At 41.4% G+C, this 16,383-nt stretch overlaps 1 protein-coding gene across 8 annotated transcripts in view; it reads left to right on the plus strand.

Annotated features, from left to right (window-relative positions):
- Bcas3 (BCAS3 microtubule associated cell migration factor) overlaps window positions 1-16,383 on the plus strand; it is a 465,957-nt gene that overhangs the window by 10,727 nt on the left and 438,847 nt on the right. For all 8 annotated transcript variants that reach the window (XM_051185484.1, XM_051185424.1, XM_051185742.1 and 5 more), the window contains exons 4-5: window positions 892-967; window positions 2,225-2,331. In XM_051185484.1, the coding sequence (XP_051041441.1) occupies window positions 892-967; window positions 2,225-2,331 (183 nt within the window). The remainder of the gene's footprint in view (window positions 1-891; window positions 968-2,224; window positions 2,332-16,383) is intronic.

Consider the following 16,383-nt stretch of genomic DNA (forward strand, 5'->3'; position numbering starts at 1 on the left):
GTTTCCTCCACAAATGTGTGTCCATACAAGCACATCTACATGCACATACACACACAATTTTTCTTTCTTGTACTGGGTCTTGTTCATCTATGGCAAGGGTTTTATTTAGTTATAAACATAGCCATCCCCTACCTGCTTTTTGAAATAAAGTTTCAAATTGCCTGGGTTGGCATTGAACTCCTGGCCTCCATTCACCTTTCCTCTCAGTCTTATTTGTAGCTTTGAATTTAATTATGTGGATGACCATGACTCTACAAGATCTTAAAAATTATGTATGTGTGACTGAGTTTCTGTGCAGCCCAGAATGACCTTGACCATTTTCTAACCCTTGGTTTATTCAGCAATGCAAATCAATCCCAGGGCTTCATGCATGCTAGACAAGCACTCTGCAGACTGAGCTACATCTCCAGCCCTCTTCAATATTTTAAATGAGAATGTGTTTAACATGGAGATATGACTTCTTTTGTACACTGATGAGTACTGCCAACATTTCTAGCAAGGCATATGTATCTTCCTGATTCTTGCAGGCTTGCAATTATTAACTGATACTTTGTGTCTGGGAGCCAGATAAGGGACTGAAAAAGTAATGTTCTTGAGACTATAGGTATGTGGAGTTTTGTTATCTCGTAACCTTTATTGAGTGAAGATGGTGATGGAGGGTTTATTATGGTCACTGTATTTAGGTTTCAGCAATTCTGTGATAAGTTCTATGGTAAGTATCATCTTTGACTGACATTATCAGGGAGTAAATGACTTTCCAAAATGTGCTGGTCGCTGCAGGGAGGGACAGGGAATTTGGAGGGGGTGGAATGGTTGAGTCACCTTTTGCTCTGAACTGTGGTATTGGAGCAGTACAGTGTCTTAATGAAAACACTTCTGTTTGCTCTGCAGGCTTACAGCGGGACTCCCCTAACAGAAGAAAAGGAGAAGATAGTCTGGGTCAGGTTTGAGAACGCAGATCTGAACGGTATGACTGACTAACTTCTCTGGGATGTGTGTGTTAAGTGCTTTTTTTTTTTTTTTTTTTTTTTTGGGTTGACCTTATTTTAGAAAGAGAGCCCCAATTCAGTCAGGCTATTTTGTGTTTACTAACTTTTCTGTTTTGAAGATAAATCCACTTTTACCTGGGAGTGATAATGTATGCTTATAATCCCAGTGTCCATGAGGCTGAGGCAGGAGGATCTTGAGTTGGAGGTGAGACAGAGGCACATACCAAGACTTGTCCAGTAACTAAACAGCCATAGCTGTGACCATTGGTGTCTCTATTCTCTCTGGCTTATACTCAGAAGAGAAATTTCTGGATTCCCTATGGTAACTCCAGTCCTAATTTTCTGAGGAACTAAGCCTTTGCAATAGTGCTTGTACTACAACAGGTTCCCAGTGACAATGCACAGGGCATTTTGTTGGTTCTGGGGGATTAAACCTGCTGGCATTAGGCAAGTGAGGCACACTGCCACTTAACTGCCCCATATTCCCAGTACTGTTTTATACTGTCAGAGTCCTGCACACTGTAGCAATCTATTCCTTTTCTTTGATACTGGTATTCTATCCTTTCTTTCTACTACACTAGGACTATTATTGTCCCTTTGCTGAGCATTTGTTTTGTTTCCATCTTTTGGCTGTATACAAATGCTACTATGAACCAATCTGTGCTCCCCACCCACCCCATCCCCCAAAGCTAGCCAAAAAAGAAAAGCAGGCTGGGGATATAGCTCAGCATTCACACACTTGCCTAGCCCACAATACTACAAAGAACAAAACAAAATAAAACTTTTTTTTTTTTGCTTTGGAGATAAAGTGTCACTGTGTAGCTGCATTGGCTTTGACGTTACTATGTAGCTTAGGTTGGCTTTGGTGATCTTTTTTGCTTCAGCCTCCTACTTGCTGGGGTTACAGGCCAGTGATACCACATGGCCTGTGACCTTTTCTTTAAACATTCAAAGAAATGTTTGTTTTTATTCATTATGTGTCTATTTATGGTTATGTGCAAATGTTCCCGGAAGTCAGAGGCCTTGGCTGTTCTGGAGGTGGAATGATAGACTGTTGTCAGCCACTTGGTGTGGGTGCTGGGAACTGAACTTTGGAAGAGCAGCAAGTGTTCCTAATTACTGAGCCATCTTTCTGGATCCCTGTTTTTATTGTTATATCTAAATGTTTGCATCATTTGGGGTAAATAAGTAGTTTTCTTGGTTCATACTTTGTTTCTTTGTGAATCCTAATACAGATACATCACGGAATCTAGAATTTCATGAACTGCATAGCACTGGAAATGAGCCCCCTCTGCTGGTTATGATCGGCTACAGTGATGGAATGCAAGTCTGGGGCATCCCTGTGAGTATACACAAAGGGTACCTTGTTGTCCAGCATAAACTCTGTGATATGTTTATACATTATTAAGGCCTCGTGGAGAGTCATGGGAATGAGAGGCAAGTGGCAAACAGGTCCTCTAAAGGACAAGTAGAGATGAGCAGGAGTTGTGGGACTCATGGGTTATGCATGTTGTCAGTTTTATTTAGGGTAATACCATTAAATGGGGGTTGTTTTTGTGCTTTCTAATTTACACAAGAGTAAGCTGAGAGTAGGTGGACTTTTCTTTCCCACCCGCTAGTTCACATGGAGACTTATTAATTATAAATGCTCTGCCAGTAGCTCAGGCTTATTACTAGCTAACTCTTACATTTTAAATTAACCCATATTTCTTAACTGCCCTCTACCATGTGGCAGGTACCTTCTTTCAACACAACACATTCATCTTTCTTTTCTCTGTGTATCTCCAGACTCCCCAGACTCTTCCCTTCTTCTTCCCAGTGTCCTTAGTCTGGTTTTCCCACCTTATCTTATCCTGTCCAACTATTGGCCAGTCACTTTCTTTATTAAACTAATCACAGTGTAATTTACACAGTGTACAAAAGGGTAATTCTATAGTACAATATATCAATTGTTTTGTGTGTGTTAAACATTCACATGGGGAGCTGGGAGGGTGAGCCAAATGGGGGTGGTGATGGCACAAGCCTTTAATCCTAGCACTCGGGAGGCAGAGGAAGGCAGATCTCTGTGAGTTCAAGACCAAAGCTAATTCTAGGACAGCCAGGGCTACACAGGGAGACCCTGTCTCAAAAAACCAAAACCAAATCAAACCAAACAAACAAAATACCTCCTCACAGCCCCCAAAAAGCATTCAACTGGACCAACAGGATGGCTCGATAAGTAGGTAAAGCTGTTTGTTGCTAAGCCTCACAAGTTGAGTTTAGCTCCTCACCCCCCAATTCCTATAGAAGCAGAGAACTAACTCTTGCAAATTGTCCTCTTTTGACAGTTTCACAATGTCACATGCACAGGCTAGCCTACATACATACACAAATAAAAAAGTAAATTCAGTTTAAAAAAGAGCCTAGCATATTGGTCTGTGCCTTTAATCACAAAGGCAGGAGGATCTCTGGGTTAAGGTTAGCCATGGCTACACAGAGAGACCCTGTCTCAAATATCTATATGAATATTTCAGAAATAGAAATCTGATTCCCTGGAGGTAGGAGAAGTAGAAGACAGTGACAGAAGGGGTAAGTTTTTACCCTTTTGTACCCCTTGAATTTTGCAGTCAAATGCTCTGCTACTGGGCTATACCTCCTTTACCCCTTGAATTTTGTACCAGATGAATTATAATAACACTTTTAGGGGCTGGAGAGATGGCTCAGCTGTTAGGAGCACTGGCTGCTCTTCCAGAGGACTGGGGTTCAATTCTCAGCACCCACAGGGCATCTCACAGCTGTCTGTAACTCCAGTTCCAGGGAACCTGACACTCTTTTGGCCTCTGAGAGGACCAGGCATGTATGTGATGCACAGACATACATATATGAAAGCAAATACACATGTAAAATAAAATTCATTAAAAAATTTAAATTAAGCCAGGTGGTGCTGGCCCTCTGGGGGTCATTTCTGAGAGTTTGAGGCCAGCCTGATCTACAAAATGAGTTTCAGGACAGCCAGTGCAGTTACACAGAGAAACCCTGTCTAGAAAAACATAAAAATGACTTTTATTTATTTCATGAGTTATTCTTGCAGTTGGATTTGTTGCTGTGAGGTTTGCCGTTTCGTTTGTAATGGCATTGCTCAGGGGTTCTTTTATGGACTTTAACAGCTGCATTATCTGTTATTCTGATTTGTCCGTGAGCATTGTTTCCTAATACAAATACTTTAAATGTTCATAATTTTGACATTACATTGTATACTATGGGGCCAGATGCTACAGGCTTGCAATCCCAGTTACATAACAGGTTGAGGCAGGATAATGATAAATTCAGGGCCTGTCTAGGCAACTTAGTGGGATGCTGTCTCAAAAAAACAACAAAATGGATGTAATGAACTTAAACATACATATGCATATGTCTGTCTGTCTGTCTATGACTTTGGTACTTTAAGATGGCCCTTGCTATCTATGTCTGATGTCTTGGCAATCTCTTTGAGGCTCCATCTGTCTTTTTTTTGAGTTCTAGAATCACAAAAGCTATATTTTATTTTTGAGTATTTGTGTAGAGACACTCCCTCCCACTTTTTTTTTCTTTCTGTTTTTGGAGACAGGGTTTCTCTGTAGTTTTGGAGGCTATCTTAGAACTCACTTTGTAGACCAGGCTGGCTTGGAACTCACAGAGATCCGTGCTGAGATTAAAGATATGCACCACCACCACCTGGCTCTCCCTCCTACCTTTGAAATAGGATATTACTGTGTACTTTAGGTTGGCTTTGAACTCACAGCTGCTTGAGTACTCCAATCATAAATGTGTAACACGTTGATTGACTTGCTTTGGTGGGTAAATTCCATATAGTGGAGTTGCTGACACAAAGATGTTGAGTGCATTTATGGTTTTAGACTTTTGGTGCTTGACTGTGTGGGTGAGTATCTTAAGAAGCCTGAAGAGGGTGTGTTGGATCCTCTGGAACTGGAGTTAGAGGTGGTTGTAAGCCCAGGTGGGTGCTGGTATTCAAAATCCTAGAAGAGCAGCAAATAGCAAGTCCCCTTAACCTCTGAGCTGTCTCTCCAGCCCTGTAAGGTAACATGTATGTATGTATGTATGTATGTATGTATGTGTGTATGTGTGTATGTGTGTATGTGTGTATGTTAGCTTTTTGTGGTGCTGAGGATTGTATCTAGGTTGTGTGGTAGGCAACAATACATCTCCAGTCCCCTAGCCCCTTTTCTTTTCATATGCATGATGATCTTTAGGGTGGTGATAATCGTCTCTGTAATGTAGGCTGGAAAATAGACACATAAGGTAAGATGAGAAGTGGCTCAGTACTACAGAGCAAGACTTGATCCTCAGTCCCCAAGTGGCTGTATGTCACCTACAGATGGAGTTTGGAAGGGTGCTTGGATTAAAGGGCCAGACATTTTAATTTTAACTTTGTTTTTGTTATTGTTCCTAGGGTAAGATCTTAATGAAAACATTCATTAGCAATATCCTACTTCAGATTTACTGGAAGTTGGGATACTCTAGAGCTGTAGTTCTCAACCTGTGGGTTTTGACCCATTTGGGGATTGGAAATCAGATAGCTGCATATCAGATATTTACATTACAACTTATAATTAGCAAGATTACAGTTATGAAATAGCAACAAAAATGTTATGGTTGGGGGGATTACCACAACATGAAGAACATTATCAAAGGGTTGAGGCATTTGGAAGGCTGAGAACCACTGCTCTACAGAATAAAATTTGGCCTAAATGACATTATAACAAAAGCAATAATTGTATTACTTTAACATTTTGAGTTGAAAAATTTGTTTATGGGCCAGCAAGATGGCTCATCAGGTAAAAGTGCTTGCTGCTAAGCCTGACAACCTGAGTTCATGGTGGAAGGAAAGAACCAACTCACACAAGTTATCCTCTGACCTTCACACAAGTGCCCAACAAATAAATCAATAAATGTACTAAAAATTTCACAAATTGTTTATGCACTTGTTGCTTCATTCTGGTCATAGGACTGTCATAGCACACACATAGGGTTGAAGCTGTATTTTGTGGCTGGAGAATGCTGCTGGCTTCCAGGATCAAGTAGTTTTTTCTCTTTTACTCATCCCCACCCCTAAATAATGAGAACAAATCCTAGGGCCTTACTCACATGGGACACAAGTGTTCCGATTTGCAGGCGGCTCCTCTCTTGGCTTCAATTCATGTTTTCAAGGCTTTGCCTTGTTTTGTAATCTATCAAGAGGAAGCTCGAAGGTGAATTGAGGGAGTGGTTTCATTAGTGTAACTTTTCTGTATTAATAGGGAAGTCACATGCTGTTTGTTTACAGGCAGGTTGTATGGAGTGGCTTTCAGAGGCCGTTGCAGCTGGCTTAGGGGTGTTGACTGGATGGAGCACATTCTTGTGACTGGTCAGGTGGCTCTGTCCGCCTACTTGTTTGGTGATAATTAGAGGCATCCCTTTGAATCGTTTCAAAGGTGGCTTGTATCATCTCAGAAGATCTTAGAAGGATCTACTTTCCCTCCAATTGTATTTGCAGAGGCTGGAGTAATCTTCTCTTGCTGGCCTGGCCCCTGACAAGCTGATCACTGTAGGCAGAGGGAGAAGTGAGCTCACTGTATTCTTTGGTTTGCTTTTGGAGTTGTTTGGGTCCTTCTAGGACATTATGCCAGGTAACATTTTCTGTGAGGTCACATCACTCTGATTTAGATGAGAAGGTCACTCTGCTTGTGAGTGTGGGTCTGTGTTGTCAGTCTGGCTTGGCCTGATCTCAGATCATGACAGTAATTTAGTTCTTATTTTATTTGTAAACTTTTTCTTTTCTCTTTTTCTTTCTTTCTTTCTTTCTTTCTTTTTTTTTTTTTTTTTTGATGGTATGGAGATTGATGAGGCCCCTGTCTCTGAGGCAGACACTCTTTTGGTGAGCTACTGTGAAAGGCTGGGGTGGACTACATCACCTCAGCATGTACCCAGAAGGCATTTGTTCAGAAATCCTAGCCTAGACAGTGGGGAGCTTCTGCTGGTCAATAAATGGACTTTCACAGATCTTAGCTGATGGCAGGTCACAATGCTTTTAAAATATCCAGTCCATGGGTCACTGCTTCTTTTTGGGGGGTGCAGGTAGGGGGAGAGTGTTTTGAGACAGGGTTTTGTTTGTAACAGCCCTAGCTGTCTTAGAACTAGCTCTGTAGACCAGGCTGGCCACGAACTCACAGAGATCTGCCTGTCTCTGCCTCCTGAGTGCTGGGGGATTAAAGGCGAGCGCCACCAATGCCTGGTGGGTCACTGCTGTTTTTGTGCACACATCACTATCACTACTGTTTGGGCTTTTGATTTTTGATTTTTGACTTTTTTTTTTTTTTTTTTTTTTTTTTCATGACAGAGTTTTTCTATGTAACAGTCCTAGATGTCTGGAAATTTGTAGAGCAGGCTGGCCTCAAACTCACAGAGATCCTCTTACCTTTTTCTCCTGAGTGCTAGGATTAAGGGCATGGGATTCCATGCCTGGCTTCCCTTTGTTGATTTTAATCAAAATTTTATGACATTCAGGGCCTCATGGATGCTAGCAAGGACCCATCCATTGAACTGTAACCCTGGCCCCTGTTTATTGACTTTATGTTATTATCCCAAATACTAGTCTCTGAATAAGAGTATGAATAGGACTGTGGGTATTGCTTGGTGCTAGAGTACCTGCATGGCAAGTGAAGGGCCTGTCCTTGATTCTCAGTTAATGCCCAGTTAACTCTCACCAAAAATTAGGTTAAACTTGAATTTTAAAAAGTAATTTAAGTGTATGGGTGTTTTGCCTATATGCATGACTGGTGCCATGCACATGCTTGGTACCTGTGGAGGCCAGAGTGGGGCATCAGAAATCCTGGGATGGAGTTAGAGATGGCTGTGAGCATCTTGTTGATACTGGGAATTAAACTCTGGTCCTCTGGAAGAGCAGCCACCCCCCCCCCCCAGCCCCGTAAACTCTATTTTAAACTCTGTAATGGTGAGAAGCTGTCCACGGTCTAGTTAGTGCAAATCACACTATGGCAGAGCTAAACAGCTGGATCATGGTCTTACCATGTAATTCTGGCTGGCCTGGAACTCCCACCTGCTTGCCCATGCCACCAAGCAGTTGCTTCTGCTATTTTGTTGTGTGACTGTTTCCCAAGCTGTCAGGCTCTTCTTTCAGCATGTCTGCTGTGTTATAAGAAAAAATGGTGGGTATGGTTACCTCCACTTGTAATCTAGCACTTGGGAGGTAGAGCAGGAGGATCAGAAAGGAGTTCAAGGCCAGCTAGTTTGAGTACTGCCTGAGACCTTGTTTGAAAACAAAAGAAACACAGAAAAAGAAGAACATTTATTTGTCTAGTTTATGTTAGTATATTTGCTCTCCTGTCCTGTCTCCTCCCTGCCCTGCTTTGGGTTCCAAGTTTTACCATTTAGCCCAGGCTGGCTTAGAACTATGGGCAATACTCCAGCCTCTGCTTCTGGGATATGTCGCTATACCTTGCTCCATATCTGCTTTTTTTTTTTTTTATTCCTAGTCTTAGACATTGGTTGACTTAGTGCTGTGAAGTATGAGGATTTAAATGGTTTTACTTTATTCAGTACATGTTTGGGATACGCAGTGCTGGACATGATCTTTGTGGTTGCAGAGCTAGTAGGAGAGAGCCTTTAGTAAACACAAATTAACATATAACGAAGTATAAATCAAAGAAAAACAGGAGATTCTCATCAGGAAGAGGGATGAATCCATAAACAGGATTTGGTTAGTTAAGCTGGGCCTGATGGTTTGGCTAGGGCAGGAGGATCATGAGATCTAGGTTAGCCTGGGTAACATAAAGAGACCCAGTATCTGAATTAAGTGTTATGTAAAGGCTGGGGGCACAGATCCATTAGATAGCACTTGCCTAGAATCCCCCCCTCCCCCAGAGTTATACATGATAGGTAGGTCAGATGACTCAAGCCTGTAATCTTAGTGCTTGGGAGGTAGAGCTGGTATGAGGAGTTTAAAGTCATCCTTGGCTACTTTTGGAGTTATGGCTCACCTTATTTAAAAGAAACCACATGTCCTAAAATTAAAGCTTGATGGGGGTGTGCCTGGATCCCAACACTCATGAGGAAGCAGGAGAAACAGGAGTTCAAGGTCACCCTCAGCAGTATAGCAAGTCTGAAGCCAGCCTAGGCTATAAAAGGCCATGTCTCCGGAAATGGTATTTTCTTTATAATGAAACATCGTTTAGATTTCTCACTTTGTTATTTTAATCTCAGGAATATTGAGATAAATATCTCTATGGTTATATAATTTTTGGAGATCAATACAAGTAAGGCCCTTGTTAGTTTTGCCAAATTGCATTCTTGTAAAGCCATGCCATTTATATTTCCCTACTCGTTCATTATTTCATTCACTTAGCAAAGATTTATTGATTGTCCACTACGTGCCAGACTGCATTGAAGATGCTGGGAAAACAAGACTGAACAAAACAAAGCCATTCTGGTTTTGGAATTCCTATTCTTGGTAGTTGGAAGATGGGGAAGAGTTAGTTAGTGAATGTGTGTTCTGTGGTAGATGGTGACCAGTGGCTGGGGGGGTAATGGTGGTGTTGCACGCCTTTCATCACAGCACTTGGGAGGCGGAGGCAGGTGGATCTCTGTGTTCCAGGACAGCCAGGGCTACACAGAAAAACTATGTCTATATGGTGACCAGTGTGATGCTAGATGGATGCCATCTGACAGGCTCTCAGAGCCTCACACGAGCTGAAGTGTAGAGCAGTGACACAAGTATTTGAAGGAGGTGCGTTCAAAGGCAGTGCAAACACTGTTGGGAATATGCTTCAGATAACGAAGAACAGGGAGGGGATGGTGTGGCAGTGTGAAGGATGTGAGGAGGTCGTGAGCAGGGAGTGGTGACATACACTTCTGATCCCACGACTCCAGAGGCAGAGGCAGAGGCAGAGGCAGGTTAGTAAGTTCCAGGCTAGCCTATGCTGTTTATGGCAAAACCCTGTCTCAGAAGGGCCAGTGTTAAATCACATAGCTATAGTGGGTTCAGATTTTGTTTCCATTACAAGGACTTCAAAAACCTGCATATAGAGAAAAACTGAAACATTTTTGTTTCATGCACAGCCAAATACTTGGATTGGCCCACTAAAATTTTACTATGCTGGGGCTCAAGTAATTGGCTCAGTGACTAAAAGTGTTTACTGTTCTTGAGGAAGGACCTAGGTTTGGTCCTCAGCACCCACATATTTGCTCACAACAGCTTATATCTCCAGTTCTAGGGGCTCACAATCCTGCTTCTGGCCTCATCTGACACATGACATTATTCAAGGGATTCCCTGTCCCAAATTACTCTCTTCATCCACTCATTGTCAGTGGTCTCATGGAGGATCCAATGTAGATTGCTTTTCCTGTTTTAGAGTTTCCTTTACCCTTATGAATTATTTTTTCTGAAAATATTTCTGAGAAACAATCATGTTGTCAATTTCTTTTAATTTCATCAAAGTTTCTCATTCTGCTTTCTAAAAAGAAAAAACCAATCAGGTGTTTGGGTTTGAACCTAGACCCACATGCACTCCAAGTAGGTGCTCCCCACCGAGCTGCACTCCCAGCTCACTCCCTTACTGGGTATCAACTTCTGGTCTTTAATGACTACATGGAGATCCTTGATAAGTTTTTGTGTAAAATAATGCATCCACCTCTCTTAGATAACTACCTGTGTGTGGGTTTGCCGATTCATGTGCTTGGAATGTGGTCTATTCAACAAACTTGTAAAGCCTTTTCCATTTTATATTACTAATAACTGTGTATGACTTGTTCTGCATCTTGGACAATGTTTGATGTCATCCATCTTCAGATTTTTAGTATTCTGGTGGATAATTTGAGAATTTAATTAGCTTTAATGTTTCCCTGATGACTGATAATATTGAGCACATTTTTTTTTGGGGCGGGGCGGGGGGGGGAGATTGGCTTTCCTTATATATATGTCTTTTAGTAATGTTCTGCACACACAAAAAATGTGTTTTTCCTTTACCACTGAGCTGCACCCACTCTGAGTCTTTGAGGACATTGCAAGATTTTAAACAGAGGTAGACAGTGATCATTTTAAAAGTGAGAAGGCTATGTGCAGAGCAGATTTCATGTCAGGATAGTGAGTTTGATTTAAATGTGTGGACCATGGTCTGATGAGTGATCTGTTTGCTCACTCACAACAAGGTTAAATTCAGGAAACAATACCTGTACTATTTGGAAGCCTGTACCTTTTTGCTACTGTACAGCCTCTAGTTTTGTTCGTAGATTATAGAAGTGTCTGTTAGATAGGAGAGTAAGCATTCACATATTTGTGCAGTCATAAAAAGGGTGTCCATTTGATGGGCCATATTTAGGACAGTGAGTATCTTATAGGCATTTTGTAATATATTTATTGCTACTGTTTGTGTACTTGATCCTTTTAAGAGTTTCCTTTTCTTTTTGGAAACTTCTTTTTTGGATAGGACCTTATGTAGCTCAGGCTGGTTTTGTTTCTGTGGATGACCATGGACTTCTGCCCCTAATTCTCTAGTGCTGAGCTTGCAGGACTGCTCTGCTGTGCAGTGTTGGGAATGCCACTCGGGGCTTTGTGCATACTAGACCAGCATTCTACCAACTCAGCTCTACCCCATTCCCCATCTGTGTACTTAGGTTTGAATCCAGAACCTGGTGGATGCCTTCCATATTGTATATTACTGTGAACATTCCTAGCCACTGTCTTAATTTGTTTAACACAAAGAACTCCTTTATGATTTTGAAATATATTTGCAGTTAAATGTTAATTGTGGGCATGGGGGATAGGATATTGAATTTTCAGGGTGGAAATGTGAATTCTGGGAGTATAGGTTCATTAACCCTTGTTATGGCAAATTCTCCTGGCTGCTGTGGTGTTTAGAATGAGAATGGCTTCCATATGCTCATGTATTGATTACGTGGTCCTCAGCTGATGGAACTGTTTGAGAAGGATGAGGAGGCATGGCCTTGTTGGAGGAGGTGTGTCACTGAGGGCGGGCTTTGAGGTTCAAAAGCCCACAGCTTTTGTCTTGTGCATATGGATCACAGGTCTTCTGTCTCTGTCCTACTATGCAGTCACACACAGCATGCCTGGCTTTTTATGTAAGTGATGGGGATTGGAGCTCAAGTACTCCTGTCCACTGGACCACCTCTCTAGCCCCTGGGATGGCATTATTTTTGAAGAAATAAAATTTGAGTCCGTTTATACTCACATGTTAAAAATTAAGGGAAAACTATATGGCATATCTAAAAATGATTATAAAGAGTTCTCCCATAAATTTTTATTTATATTAAACTGGGTGTGATAGTTTGTGCCTGTAATCCCAGCTGCCCAAGAATCTTGGGCTGGAGTATCCAGAGGTGGTTTCCTCCACCAATGTCTGAGACCCAAGTAGGGTTGGTGTGCCTTATATACCATTAATCCAGTGTATGAGTGGTATGACAGAGGATTATGGGTTTGAGGCTGACTCAACACAAACAAGTAAACAAAACAAACACAAAATAAAATCTGGGCTTGCTAGTTTATTTAGGTCTGTTATAGCAGCTGTGCTGGCATTTCAGGGCTAGCCTGGGCAATTTTAAGAAGTCCTGTCCCAAAAACTGCTCAAGTATCTGGGGACATTGCTCAATAGTAGGACACTGGCCTTGTACTCATGACCTTGGTATCAATTTCTTCCAGTATGTTTTGCTCTCTGTTTAAGTGGGCTACTTAGGTTTCTTAATGTATTTACAAATATCTACTATTCCAATAAAATCATGAAATATTGATTATAGTAATTGGAAAGTGCTGGTTGTGGAAAAGTTATTTACCATGTGCGCTGGAGATTTGCATGTGGTTCTGATGTCCAACACTAGGTGTCGCTGGTACATTGGTCTAAAAAAACTAGAAAATGTCTGCCATAAATAGCTGTTAGTAGCTTTACTTACCAAAATCCTGAGAGCAAACACGTGAGGGCATATTTGAGGTAAAAACCAATTAGTCCATTATTTATTAGAAGCTATATGCCAATAGACATTGCCACGTAGAGACTGTTAGCCAGGAAACATTTTTATAGGTTTCATTTGGGAATAATATGAAGTTGGTGACTTGAACACACTGTTTAGCAGGGAAGGTTTGGAGCCCATGCACGATGCTGATGCCTTTGTTGAGAACAGGGCTTATTTTGTTTGTTCTGTTCTTTTCTTAACTGAAAGAAGTGATGGATGGGTCTTCATTGGGTGTCATATTGAATAAAAAGCAGAAATGAGGGGGCATGTTGAAATATTTTTTCCTATATTGTCTTTTCTTTCTTCTTATTTTCCTTTATTCTTTTGAGCCAGGGTTTTTGTCTAACCCAGACTCAAACTCTTGGCAGTTGTCCTGCCCATGCCTCCTGAGAGCAGGGGTATAGGTGTGTGTCACTGTGCCTGGCTCTATATTTATTTATTTTTTATTAGTTTAATTATTTTATTGAAATCTAGGCTAGCATTCAGAGTAATCGGTTTCATTTACAGCATCTTCATACACGTGTCCTTCTTGTTCTCACTCATTCCTTCTCTGCAGTGTGTTTCTTAAGGCAGTCTTTTACAGTAGTCCATCTGAAATGTAACCTTTCTGTTTGTTCTCATAGCATTATGCCAATTTGGCTGATTTGATGTAGGTTGGTTGACATTCCATAAGTGAAATTTATCCTAAATTGCAACCTTTCTTGAATAAGAGCTTTTTTTTGGCTCTCCAAGAATATGTATATATGTGTAATTTTTATTTATTGATTTGTATGTGAATGTGTGGTGCATGCTCTTGTGTGTGTGTGTGTGTCTGTCTGTCTGTCTGCCTGTCTGTCGTCTGTCTGTCTGTCGTCTGTCTGTCTGTCTGTCCCTGTGAGTACTTGGCAGAGGTCTGAGGAGAGTGTGGGATGTCTTTCTCAGTTGCTTCTCCACCTTACAGCCTTGAGGCAGGGTCTCACTTTGAGCCAGAGGCTGGATGTTTCAGCTCCACTGTCTGGCTAGGGAGGTCTCCAAATCTGCAAGTCTTCTGCCTTTCAGAGTTGGGAGTTACACAAATGCACAGTCATTCCTGGCTGTGTATATTTACTTTTTGTGCAGTGTGGAGTTGCTGTGTGTTCCTTACATACAGGTGACTACCCTCTACCAACATTCTGCACCAGAGTGATGTATTTTAGTCTCAGAACCTGAGTTTACACATTGTTGCCACCCACAGCCAGGGTTCACTTCCTGTGCCGTACTTTGGGCATTGGTAAATGTGCAGTGATATGTGTCACCTCTGTGGCATCAAATAGCTAGTGTCACCATTCTAGAGACCTGAGCATTGCTCACTTATGCTCCCACACCTTGAATAAAGGCAATCATAGCATCCTGTGTTGGTAGTATATGACAGCCTTTGGCAAAATGTCATGTACTCGAGGAAGCATTTTAGGTTGGTTTCTGTTATAATTTGCATGTAAGCTTCCTCCATGTCTTTTCTCAAGGATTGATAGTTTATAGATTTTACTATTACTTTTTATGACAGATACCAATGTAAATATATTTTATATAGTATATATACCACAAGATACACACATTTCAAGTTTATATGTCTTTTGTTTGTTTGTTTGTTTTTTGAGACAGGGTTCTCTGTAGTCCTGGCTGTCCTGGAACTCACTCTGTAGACCAGTCTAGCTTCAGACTCACAGGGATCCACCTGCCTCTGCCTCTGGAGTGCTGGGATTAAAGGTGTGTGTCACCACCACCAGGCAGGCTCAGGTTTATATATAGATGACTTTTTCCATGTATATGTGTGATTGTGCTTGTATGCACACAGACAAGTGAAGCTTAACTGGAAGAAATTTTAAGGGTCTTTTTCTCATGAAGTTCCTGAGAGAGCATTCCTCCTTCCTGACTGGCAAGACAATCACTGTCCTGACCACAGATTAGCTTTGCACTTTTTAAACATAATTTAACTTGATGCTGTATGGAATCTCCCTTGTCTGTCATCTTCTGCTCAATGTATATTTTAGATTCATCCCAGTGAAGATGTAGCAAGAGAATGAATTAAAGGCAGTCGAGTGCCCGAGTGATTGTGAAGTGTTTATGACAGCTGCTAGGCCAACACTCTCTATAATGGTGCTACATTGACTTCTGAGCACCTTCCAGTCTGCCTCCAGGCGTGAGTGTCAGGTTGTCTGAGTGGTTTTGCATTAACATCTACCCTGAGGAAGATCTTTTGACTGCAGAAGTGTTAGCTTAAATGGAAGATACCATTAGAGCAGTTTCAAAGGATGGAGCGATAACTTGAATTGGTGGGTGCTGAAGCCATAGCTGGGCTTTTGAAGTGCAGTGTCTGAATCAGCCGTGCATAGCCAAGGGTGCATCGCGGCGCCTTCCTTTCATCTTCTTTCGGAAAGTCAGGCTGCAGAGAAAAGGTTAAAGTTGTCTCAGTGTTTTTTCGATGTGTGTGAAAATTTGGAAGTATGAAAATATGATTACAAGTTCCATTCATTATTTATGTTCTGTGGTTTTCATACTGTTCCTGGGACTCACTTCCTTCTTGCTTCAAGTTTTGTGTTTTGTATTTAGTGTCAAGACCAAAATACAGACTGGCTTGCTGTCTCCTTCATGTGGTCAGCAAATCTTTGTTCTTTAAGTTGTAAGTTCTCACAAATACACATTTGAGGTGGTTTTGTGGTTTGTGTTTTCTTCCTTGCTGGCATACAGGGTCTGTTCTGGAGACTCTGACACTTTGGCATCAGCTGAATCATTTGTGGTTGGGCGGCAAAAATACAACAGAAATCTATTTCCCCTCCCGCAGAAAGCCTGCCTGTGCCTGTTAGGAATTCATTCCTCAAACTGTTGTAAGGTTCTGAAACCCTCGAAGCAGATCTGTAACCTGAAACACTGGCAGTTCCTGGTTAAAAGCAAGAAGCCTCCCAAAGTATCTTAAATTACCAAGCTATGGTGATCCTCCTGCCTCAGCTTCCCTAACTGAGGAGTAGTACAGTAATGTGCCACTGTCACTGTGCCTGTCTGAGAACTGTAGGAGATACCTGTGTCTTTCGAGGCGGGACACTTTTGGGCAGGCATTCTCCTTTTTTTCCTTAGTCTTTAAAGTGAAAATTCAATCCCATGATCTATGGAAGGATTCATTCCAAGATACCACACTTCTCCCCAATATTAAAAAAAAAAAAAAACTTGTGTCTCTCTTATAAAACTGTAGTAGTTACATATACCCAACCATATTAGCCTGAATACTTTTATTTTAGGTTATGATGCCCAGTACAGCATCAGTCCTATATTAATAGTTGTTGGGTGTGGTGTTATAGTAACAACCTCATCTGTGATCAGTACAGATGTGCCACATCTGCTTTGAGATGGTGTTGGAATGAAGATGATTCAGTGGACACAAAAG

The sequence above is a fragment of the Phodopus roborovskii genome, unplaced genomic scaffold, assembly GCF_943737965.1.
Source record: "Phodopus roborovskii unplaced genomic scaffold, PHOROB, whole genome shotgun sequence".
Taxonomy (NCBI): Eukaryota; Metazoa; Chordata; class Mammalia; order Rodentia; family Cricetidae; genus Phodopus; species Phodopus roborovskii.